The 12,014-nt window shown below is 40.3% G+C and overlaps 1 protein-coding gene across 1 annotated transcript in view; it reads left to right on the plus strand.

Annotated features, from left to right (window-relative positions):
- Positions 1–590: 590 nt before the first annotated feature.
- Positions 591–12,014, plus strand: part of LOC139727956 (uncharacterized) — a 96,134-nt gene continuing 84,710 nt past the window's right edge. Inside the window, exons 1-5 of the mRNA XM_071638927.1 lie at positions 591–678; positions 3,346–3,571; positions 5,053–5,145; positions 6,560–6,640; positions 8,506–8,712. Coding sequence (XP_071495028.1) covers positions 3,380–3,571; positions 5,053–5,145; positions 6,560–6,640; positions 8,506–8,712 — 573 coding nt within the window. The 5' untranslated portion in view covers positions 591–678; positions 3,346–3,379. The remainder of the gene's footprint in view (positions 679–3,345; positions 3,572–5,052; positions 5,146–6,559; positions 6,641–8,505; positions 8,713–12,014) is intronic.

Raw genomic sequence — 12,014 nt, forward strand, 5'->3', positions numbered from 1 at the left:
CCAGTTGCTGTTTCCAGTTCACACCACACACTTTCCTCAAAATCATGACTGGAAAAGTCGATTTCTCTTGCAGTGATGTTTTGCTTGACATAAATTGCCACTCCTCTCCTATGCTTAGATGGTAAGCAATTATATATTCTATATGAAAAAAAAAATTATAAAGCCCAAAACTATCATAGAAAAAACGATCCTTATCCCAGCCGCTTTGGTAACTGTGTTTTCTTTCTTTTTGTTTTATTTGTGTTTAGCGATATTCTATTTCCTTCCCTTTGCCATGCATTCACAATGCACTAAATAATTACTTTACATCGTTATCATAGAATGAGAATATCGATACAAAATTCATTCAAGAACACTATTGTCAGAATTATTGTTTCACTCAGACACCGGGGGAAAAAAAATATCACATTATACTTTTTACTTTTACAAAATCTGCGAAGTCAAAAAAATAAAAGTGTAGTGTTCGGTGCCGACAAACACAAAAGCGCCATCTCTTGTTTGGTTTGTATCGGTACGAGTGTCTGTCGATCACACAACCTGTCGGTCTAGGTGTGCATAGGCAGGGGGAAAAAAAGAAAGAAAGATCGTATCAAACAGTAAACTGCACGGCATGCCTGACACAGAGACCATGAACAAGGTGTAAGAGTTTCGAGCCAAGGAGAAACATTCTGTTGAAGGGTAAGCAAGTGATGCTGATTTATGGGTGTAGCAAGGCAGTAAACACTGCACTGGTAGACACTCTGAGTGTAAAACATCGTATCCCTCGTTTTGTTATGGCCTCCAATAGTCAGTGGTCGACAGTCGTTAGATGTGACAAGTGAACCGCTCCACACGGGTCTGGAACGTGCTGCGCCCCCGTAGCATCGGTAGAGCTAGCGGCCACTCTCCGCTGCTACGTGAGTGTATCATACGGTACGTTGAGCCGTAGGACTCACATTGCTAACGTTAGACTGTATACATGTGCATCCCTATTCACAAACATCGAACACAACTTAGCTACTCTATGGGTTAGGTGTGATGTAAATTCAGAGCCCATAATATGGAGGTTCAATATGGATTGTGAGGCTTGTAGAATTACGAACGACAGTTCTACACGTCAAATGCTGGTGTGGAGTTGTTGGGGGCTTTCCGAGGTTGCACTTTAGCTCTAGGTAGCAGTCAGTCATGTGGTCAGGACATGCCACAGAGCAGGTGCAGGGTCAGGCCAGCCGAATGTGAATGAATGCCTGGGATTTGTCTGTATTGACTATTAAAGGACAAGTTCACCTTCATAAACATAAGGATTGAGAAAATGCAACAATATTAGTAGAACACATCAGTGAAAGTTTGAGGAAAATTGGATAATCGATGCAAAAGTTATGAATTTTTTAAATTTTTGTGTTGGAACCGCTGGATGAGGAGACTACTACAGCTTGTGAGTCATATGCGTACAACAGTATAAAGAAAATATAAAAGAAAATTCAACATATTTTCACTTTTTTCGCATAATAAAAGAGCAATTGACTTGCCTCTTTCTAAAGGCAGGGGGAATAATATTACCCATAACATTTATCGGTAACGAGTCAGGGGAATGTGTACTTTTTTCAAAAGATGGAATTTTGTGAAATTCTCTTTATATTTTCCTTATATTGTTGTACGCATGTGACATCTAAGTTATTCATACACTGCAGTAGTCTTCTCATCCAGCGGGTGCTGCACAAAAACTTCAAAAATTCATAACTTTTGAACGGATTGTCTGATTTTCCTCAAACTTTCAATGATGTGTTCTACTAATATTGCTACATTCTCTCAATCCTTATGTTTATGAAGGTGAACTTGTCCTTTAAAATCATTACACGAAATGATGAAAACATGCAGCTTTTAACCCGTTGAGGACGAGTCCCGAGTATACTCGGGCAGCTGTGTATGGGAAATGCGTGTTGTTGCAAAACCAAACCGTCCTCAACGGGTTAAGAGAGATACATGTAACAAATAGGTAGGTATCAAGCAATGCACGAATCTTTTCTGTGTGAATGAATAACATAGACTCTCTGCAATGTAGTGGAATGCCAATACCCCACAGGCACAGCCGTGAAGAGAAAATTGTAAAAAATATTGATTACAGGTATTCTATAATCAATGACGATATATAAGTTCACCATAGCATAGTTTGCATAATGTAAACTTGGAGACTGGAGAATAGATGTAGATCTAGGCATAGATTGCTATTATTTTTTTTAAATCAAGAAGGTGAGACTGAGAGATAGAAAAAAAATGGTTTGCAATGTGGAAAATGACATTCATTTTTTTTTTTCTTACTGAATGCATATTTTAAGGTTTCAGGATTTAGTGGCTGTTATTGGTAGTGTCAGATTGGAAAAACAATCGTCCCTGAGTTGACAGGTGCAGGTGTGCAGTCATTGCAAGTACAGTGTACATAGTGTGTATGGTGGGGGAAAAAATGCTGCCATGAGTAGAAATCAACCCAATGTGCGAGTGAAAACTTGATAGTCAACAAAGGGTAACCGTTGAGCAGCAACACCTGACAATCTTGTTAGACTGGGCTGATGCTGCCAGCTGCAGCTTGGAGGACGTGCCATCACTAAGCAGACAATGCTGGAAAAACAGTGTTTGTTTCATGAGTTTATAATACACAGACAGTCATGTCCTCTAATGCCCCCTCAGGTGCTGGTGGGAATACGTACTGTAAATGGGTACAACAAGGTTATTCATTGTAAATAAACTGTAATGCACAGTTTGAGAGTCATGTCACTTATCAAGCTGGAAATGGAGACCATTGGAAATTGTACAATCATTCCTGCATTTCATCCTGACAAACTTCAATGTAACATTGTAGGCCAACTTTGCAAAGATTTGCCTTTATAGCCTGCACAATCTTGCATTGAAAGACAGGAACTATACTTGGATAAAATGTCATTAATTTTTTGTCACAATCAGTTGCAAATTACTGGTTTGATTATACTGGATCTGCATGCTTCTTCAGATTGATCGCTGTGACACTTGTACACCATCATTGCTGATGGCGAAGCAAAATATTGACTGTGAACCCAAGATGATGAAAGAATACTCGGATGTAAGGATGGTTAAGAGTTTTGCTGCATGCTACTTTAAATGTCTTGTTATTGCAAGTTGTCTATGATTACATCCAGCAGTCTCCTTTCTGTCAATGCTATCTATGATTTGTTTTTCTATTAATCCTCTGCATGCCACACTAATTTTTCTGTCCGTAGGGTGTGTGCATGTGTGTGTGTGTGTGTGTGTGTGTGTGTGTTGTGTGAGAAATATTTGCACATAATGTGACTTGACTGGCACAGAAAGGGTTAATGAATCTGTATTGTCTCACAGTGGTCATCGAGGGCAGGCTCTCTGGTCTCTTTGGATGGGTCAGTCGGGAAGCCACTTCGGGTCGTTAGCAAAGAAGAAGAAGAAGAAGGCTGATGCCAAGAGCAAGGAGAGAGAAGATGCTGGCACCGAAGGCTCATCCCCAAGACTTGTCATGAGGCGGTTTGGCAGCATTGCCACGGATGCGGGTCTGGGAGCCAAAGTCCAAAGGAGCATTGGATGCGATGAGGTAGGAGACATGTTTTGTATTGTATCTATCCAAGGTTTCTTTCCCCTACAGCAAATAGAATCACTGCACATTATCAGATGATGCATCGTTGCAGATATACATTAGCTACCATCAGACCAGATGCATGTGTAACACAGTGCCTGGAGATTCAATGATATGTGACCGTGCGTCACAAAACAAACAAAGAGTCGCACCCCTTGATTTTACGTGAGGACTCAAGAAAGGTGAAACAGGTCAACCGAGTCGATTTTGAGTTTCCATTTTTTCTGAAAGAGCTATCCTTCTACACTATTATTGAGTTTGGGATCATAAATTGAATGGAAAAGCGTGTTTTCAGCAGTTTTTCAAAAACCCCTATTTCGGTAGAGTAGTGTGATCAGGTTTTTCTTAGAGGCCCCTTTCATTTCTTGAAAATCCTTTGCACACTCTTCACTTTCAACTCTAATAACTTTTGAAAGGATGATGCTACTGCTTTGAAAGTTGGCATTTATTATGGACACAATGTGTTAATAGAGCATGCTTAATTTCAGCTTAATCTGATTATCTCTTTAGTGTTGTTGCTACAGTGATTTACATCATGTTTTTTTTTTTTTTATCCCATTCATGGCACAGGTAGCACGGCTTAGTAAAGATTAAGCATTTGAATAGACCCTGTACTTCAGAGCTTCTTTTCTCAATTCAAACTTTCCCAGAGTGTGTGCTTTCTTTCCCATATTTATATAGATTAGGAGAATCCATTTGAATTGAGTTATACATCATTTTAAAGCTTATAGTCTGCTCTTTCAGAATCTGCCCTTAACTAAAAATCCATGTTTGGCGACTTTTTGTTGGTTTTGTGGTGCAGGGTCACATATGCTATCGTATTGTCAACAGTGTTAATATTTGTCTTCAATTGAGTGTAAAATGTATTTAAGCATCCCCTGAGAAATTAATTTCTGATAAAATGGAAGTGGTGAAAAAGAAATACTTGAAAATCAGTGAAAATTTCAGGATATGGTTCATGAATGTGTTTTGACAGTAAAGGATATCATGCCAAGTTCACTTTTTTCCTTCCTCTTTTCTTTTTTGTTGTAAAGAATAGCAGGCAGTTATAAGTATCAGTCAGGGGATGGCACGCTTAGCCCCTTAGATTATGTGCAAAAAGGACATTACAGCTTATAAACAGCAAAACTAAATATATTTTGAGATGGCAGTAGAACCCAGTTGTAGACGTATAAATGCTCAAAATGACAGTGCAGTTGGTCATAACTTCATGTTGGTAATTATCCCCCTTGTACAAATGATTTTCCCCAGTACTTGAATGTCAATGAAATACAGTGTACCCTTTTCTTGGAAGACTTACAAATTTGGATGTTCCCTGTTAATGTGGCAAAGCAGTACAATGATGGACCATTTGTTGCAGATGTCAATGAAACATGTCAGTGGTTTTTTGCAGTTTTTAAAAATCATTATTCTTGTTTTTTTTTTTTTCCAACATACAGATGGAGTACTTTGATCCTTTCCTGCTTCTCGATGAAATCACCATCAGAAAACCAGCTGGCTTTCCAGACCACCCACATAGGGGAGTAGATATAGTAAGTTAAATCACTCTGGATGATCTTTTGATTACACTTACAGGCTCACGCTATGCACAAAACTCCCAAAGTCAAGTTTTAGGCGTTTGATGTCAACAAAGCTGTGGTGCTCTCAGTTGGGATTCCGATTACAGTCAGTGGTAACTCATGGTTGCACTGGTATGTTCTGCCTAAATAAATGAGAGCCAATTTCTTTTAAGTACATGTATATCTATATCCATATACTGTTAAGAAGAACACAAACTTTAAGTTTCTTTTCCTTCAATTTTAAGGTTCCCCTTCTTGCAAAATGATGCATCTAAAGTGTTGTGCTTCAAACCTTATGATTGTCGCATTTTCATTTTCTTGAAATTGTGAAAGTAGATTTTTAACCAATCGTCCTGATGTAGAAATGACCAAAGGCCTTACTGTTGGCAATGGTAACATTCTCTGGAGCCCATGAGTGGTGTTCAGGGAAGGTACAGTAGTAAAAATTGAATATATTAAAAAAGCAATGCTGAATATTTCATTTAGTCCCATTAGGAAGATTACTCCATTTCACACTGTGTCCTGTGTCACACTTGTCTAGCCCACTCTTTAATACAAGCATCAGTAATGTGACGTACAGTATACGCCATATATTTAGCGAGTCAAATTTTCCTCGAATCGGGACTTCCCGACAATATCGTGTGCGGTTAAATTCATGATTGTGGAGTACAGTACTGAACGGAGAAATGTACATACATGTACAATTTGTATGTGCACGTCACATTCATGTTGGGAACAGAGTTAATATTTTCATGTGTTTTTAAATTTGCGAATAGCACCCGACTTGAGAAAATCGCGAAAATAAAAACCTTTCGTAATTTTCAGCGTATACAATAATTCAATCCTGTTGTGGCAGTGATGCATATTACGTAGGTGACCATAGAGTCTCCAACTGCTTTCACATACTGTAAAAGTGGATATTTTCGCGCGACTAATTTTTCGCGCTTGGCCGGGTAAGGAGAGTTTCGCATGTTTTTTATTCCGCGGAATCAAGACATCACGCCCAGGAACATATGGCAAGAAAAAATATTCGCGTGCTTTTATTTTCGCGCTAGTTTCTGATTGCGCGAAATGCGCGAAAATTTCAACAACGCGAAAATTTCCACTTTTACAGTACAAAGACTTTTTTTTTTTTTTTTGTAGCTATTGCATCAGTTATGCCTCAGATACTGATAAAAAAGCATTGACACCTTACATACCCAATAATTTGCTATGCTTAGTCTGCCCTGGAAAGATTTGAAATCAAGGTTGATCTCTGTGCACAATATGAGTGCTTGTATCTATAAATCTCATGTTGCACAATTGATCTCAGCACAATTGTCTTTTAATGCTCATTCTCTTGTTTGTTTGTTTGTTTTTTCTGCTTGTTTTCCGCCTGAAATTCAAGGTGTCTTATGTCCTCGAAGGTTGCACAGAATATCAGGACTTCCTTGGCAATGAAGGATCCATTGAAGAAGGAGGTATTCAGGTATGTACAATGAAACATACATACTGTAAGTAAACAGTATGAGTCAGCATTACCTATATACAGAAATTATAAATTCCATCGTGATATCTGTGCTGATAATGATATCTTATAATTATTTGCAGTACGCTCTTCACAATGAAAATGGGTCAAACTGAAATTACAACTGTATCAGAGACTCCAACCCCAAGCACCTTCTTATCTTGAGATTCTCCCGCCTGAAACCCCCTGGCAAACTAGAGACTCCAAGTTGGTGTGCACAAAGTCCCTTAATGCGGCCAGGCTCTGGGCCCTTGGCTTTCTAGATGCTCTCCTGTGCTATCTGAGGCTTATTTTTCAACATAAAATGGCACTAAAAATCATGTATTTGGCTTAATAAAACTTCATTTCATATAAAATATGGTGTTTGGGCAGGAGAAAGATCATTTCAAGTGAGGAGAAAATACATCTTATGTTAAGCCGGAGACACAGAGCCAGGGTGAGAGAAATTAAATCTCAAGCGGGAGAACGGGAGATTTTGCGAAAATGGACTTTCGGGTAGGAGATCTCCCGTCAAAAGCAGGAGAGTTGGAGTCTCTGCTCTATCTAGGCTGTGATCACATATCTCTCTGTTGTATCTGACTCCATGCTTGCTGAATAGAGCATTGCAGTAAAGTGATACGAAAACATTAAAATGCAGTGCATGGATTGAGGAAATTATGAATTCCTCAGGATTGCACTTTAACTGTTGAGGACGAGTCCAGAGTATACTCGGGCCGGTGTCTATGGGAAATGTGTGTTGTAGCAAATCAGTCCATCCTGTGCACCTGCGCCATCAAAGCACACAGGAAACTAGCACGGTAATGTACAGACAAGTTTACTGTGGTGCAATTACAAGTCTGTACCCGCTAGACTGTCTTGCCAGGTGTTTACATTGTTATCTATGGTATGTTTAATGTGGTTTGAACAAACATGCAAACTTGGCAATTCATAGAATATGACAACCTGCAAGTATGGCACAACAGAGGTGAAGTGCACAAGAGAAATGAAGAATGAAAACTTTGGGAGTGTAGATATGGGTGATTCTCATACTTGCGTGATCATACAAGGTGCAGTTGTATATTAAACAGGCGAGTACAACCTTGGCTTGTTGACCCCAGTACCGAGTAGGACTTTGGCAATTGATTATCTTGATTGGAATGTTGTTTGATCAAATGTGAGCACTTGATGATGAATATGTCATGAAGGTGTAACAAATATGGACATTTTCTTGTTGTACCGGGTAGTCTGTTTTGTCCATTTAAAACATAAGGTCTTATTACAAAATGCACGTATCTAATTGCAAATTTGTTCTGCATGAGAATGAACAGAACCTGTGCCTCAAGAAATATTGTTTCATCAGATATCTTATGTCACTTCTATGGTTATGTTTTGTTTATCTTAACAAGTAATCTTAAAGGGATGATATAGTATTGGTTGAGATGGGCATTCAGGTTCTCACCTTTTGCAAGATAATTAGAAACCAAATGAAGTATTAAAGAGCATACAATTCTATGAGGAATTAAAACTTTATGTGAAATCGGTTTTGAAATGTCTTAGATATTCAAAAACAAAGCAAAATGAAGTTGTCCTATGATCTCTTTGTTTCTAGATATCTGTCATTTCAAAACAAATTTTCATCAAATAAACTTTGAATACCTCTTTGAATTGTGCTCTATAACATTTCATATGAATTCTTTCTAATTATTTTGCAAAAAGTAAAAATCTGAATCCCCATCTCAACCAAAACTATACCATCCCGTTTGGGAAGTGGCCCGATTACTGGTACCTGCATTTTGTGGTTGTTGAACTCATTGACTTCTCTATTATTTCATGTTACTGCTGAGCAGCTGTTGACCGCTGGACGAGGCATTGTCCACTGTGAGATGCCTTCTGGTGAAGACGTTTGCCACAGCCTTGAGCTCTGGGTCAACTTGAGTCCCGCAGAGAAGATGACCGAGCCTGCCTACCAGGACTCAAGGAAAGAGGACATTCCATGTGTGACAGATGGGGGTGCCAGAGTCAAGGTCATCGCAGGGGAATATTTGGACAAAAAGGTAGATATGTTTGCGTGGACTGATGTTGTGTTGTAACACAGAATTATGACTGTTGGTTTATTTTCAAGTATTATATATTTCAAAGGAAAACAGAATGTGCTATTCTCTTAACTCCTGTCAGGAGCATCATCAGATGTTTTTCGTGGACGCTGAACTCCACGCAGCAAACATGCTTTCAGAGGCTGAGATGTCTATGTGGGTATTGTCATGTGCCCCGGAAAACGACGCAAATGCTCGCAATTCAAGGAATCCATGCCCGGGAAAGTGACGCAAATTCTGGCAAGGCCCATAAATATAACATGTGCCTCGCGTCTGTTCACGTCGTTCTCCCGGGCATGGTTTCCTGGAATCATGTGCGTTCGCGTCGTACTCCCCGGCACATGACGGTATCTCATAGGCCTGGAGACTAGATGGGGACCTGGTGGCAAATGATGTCTCCATTGGTTGCTGAGACATTTCTGCAACGTCTTCTGGAGACTGGCTTGGTCTCTAGGTACATTGTAGTTGCAGGAAAATTGAACTTGTTTTGGGGGTTTTTTTTAGACTTTTTCCTCTCGCGAGCTTGCCTCGCAGATTTCTCCATCAGTTGTGGCCACCACATTGCGGAGGAGACTATATTATGTCAGAGACGTCTCTGCCATGTTGTCACAACTGTGCAAAAGCCCATGATGATGATCTGCTGGCATAGACAACTCCACAACTGAGAAGACGTCCGAGAGAAGTCACAGTGATCTCTCTTGATATCGCAGCAACATACCCGCAACTTCTGGGCAAATACTTAAGTTGTCACCTAGTTTTGAGACGTCTCGGTTGTTGCCGTGGAGTTGCCTTATGGTGAGAGAGCAAACCAATTTTTAGTCTTTGAGTCACACAAGCCGCAACAGTCGTGGCAACATCTCCTCCAGTGAGATAGGCCCTTTACTATAGAAATATGTTTACCAACAGCATCCCAAACAGAGGTTCATATCCAGCTGAAGAAAAACCAATGTATTCCCACGGAGGAAGGCTGCTTGCTCAGTTGGCAAGATCTCTTACAATTTTCTTCCCTCAGTATGAACCTGACCCTGGCCACACCATAATCATAAAGCTCGAAATTTCCAGCCACACTTATAAACAGTGAACAATGGGGAGCAGCTTTTAACCAATTCCCCTAGTGAGACATACTATTCTGACCCATACCCCACATGCCACCTACAGCCTTCCTGTCCATTTTCCTGCCCTGTTGCCACGGCTTTCAGAAATTATTAGTGAGTCACTGACATGACAAATAATTCCAGCCTGTTTGTGACCAGCATCCATTATTCCCATCTTGAGAAATCAACCCTTTGCAGCAGTGACACCTCAAATTAAAAACCCAGCACAAAAAGAAAGGGGGGGGGGGGGGAGGGCAAATCTCCCCAAATTTAAAGGAATCTTTAAATAGAACCAGAAATATGGCGGTATAGGATCTCAATTTGTTCAAATCGACACCATTCTCCCCCTGGAAGGCCCCCACGCCCCCCCCCCCCCCCAAAAAAAAAAAAAACAACAACAACAAAAAAAAACAAAAAAAAACAAACAAACAAAAACAAAACAAAGAATATTTAAAAATCATCTTCTCTAGAACCAGAAGTAAAAGAGCAAAGTTAATACTATGAGTTTAGTACATTGATGACTGTAGTTTCAAGTTTGTTCAGGGTGGATCCAGGGTGCCCCCCATGGAAGCCCAGGGGACGGTCCAAATGGGAGCCTAAATTGTATATTTCAATCTTCTTGAAATCCCCATGATGGATTTTCACCAAACTTGGCAGGTAACATCCCATTGGATATAGGATCTCATTTTTTTTTTTTTTTTTTTTTTTTGGGGGGGGGGGGGGGGGTAGGGGGTACTGGAGTGTAATGCCCAAAGTGGAGGGGTGGGGGGGGGGGGGAGAGAGACAGAAAAAAACCCCAAATTTAGGACTCTTGAAATCTTCTCTCAAATTGTAAGTGATATGCCATGTTAGTATTTAGATTAGTGACTGCGTGAAAGGTAAACTTGCGATACACAGGCGAGTGTGAGACTCCTTGGTGTCTTGTTTATTTCATGTCTGAGTTTGATAGAATGACTGCCCTATTGAATTATGGTTGCTTGTTGTCTTCACTTTGCATACAAATGAAAATAAACTTGAACATGATGTGGAATTGCTCCTCAAGTGATTGTCATCAAATATTTGATAGTGCAACCCGTATCTACTACTGTATACGCCATATATTTCGCGAGTCTAAAATTTCGCGAATCAGGAACTCCCGACGATTTCACGAGTGGTTGAATTCGCGATCGGGGAGTCCTATACTGAACGGAGAAGTGTATTGTACGTCACATTCACATCGGGATCAGAGTCAATATTTTCGCGTGTCTTTAATTTTGCGAATAGCACCTGACTCGCGAAATTCGCGAAAATAAAAACCTCGCAAAATATTTGTTGTATACAGTATTTCAGTTGGGTATAACTTTCACTGTCATCATGTCATGGAGATGGTGCACTCACTTAACTTATGATCCAACTTCGTGATGAAATGGACTTTGTCCAAGCTGTCAACAATTTTGTATGATACATGGGGGAGTTTTTATTTTTGTTTTTCTGAAAGAGGTGATAACTGAATCAGGATACGACTGACAACCCCACCAAACAATGCTTGAAATGTATTATGAGCATTCTGCTTGATGAAGCTCAACCATTGGTGTACATTGTGGATGTCATCGTAGGTAGCCAGGAGTCTGCTAGTGAGCCTGGTATGTCACCAGGGCTCAACATTAGTGGTGATCCAGTGGCCTGGGGCCACTAAAAATTGATGTTGGGCCACCAAATTTTTCAGTGGCCCAATTGGGTTCCTTTCTATTATGGGCCACCACAATGCTATTATTTGTTTAGTGACACACAAAGGGGGAAAAATAGTGTTAAGTCCTGGTCACATACATGTATCCAGCATCCAAGGGAAGTTGGGGCACATTAGGAAATACCTCCGTGAGTCTTGATGCAGCGAGAACTTTTGTACTGTTTAAAGCCAAATTGCTGCAATTACCTGTTGTGTGGCACTCCTTCCAAATAGTGGTTATGGCCAGAGACTCTCAAAGGTGAGTTCCAGGTTCCAGTCCACCGGCAGTAGCAGTTATACACTGTAAATGCCCACAGGCAAGGCACAACATTCTTCTTGCACAGTCCTGTAGAGGAGGCATATAACTGTCAGTTCTGTGGTTGCATGCCTATGGCCATTTAATTGCTTCTTTTGCAGCCACTTGAAATAATCCCCCCACCACCCCCCCCCCCCCCCCCAAAAAA

This window comes from Diadema antillarum, unplaced genomic scaffold (genome assembly GCF_040938485.1).
Source record: "Diadema antillarum isolate AM-2024a unplaced genomic scaffold, OU_Dant_1.0 seq00000160_RagTag, whole genome shotgun sequence".
In the NCBI taxonomy this organism is placed as follows: Eukaryota; Metazoa; Echinodermata; class Echinoidea; order Diadematoida; family Diadematidae; genus Diadema; species Diadema antillarum.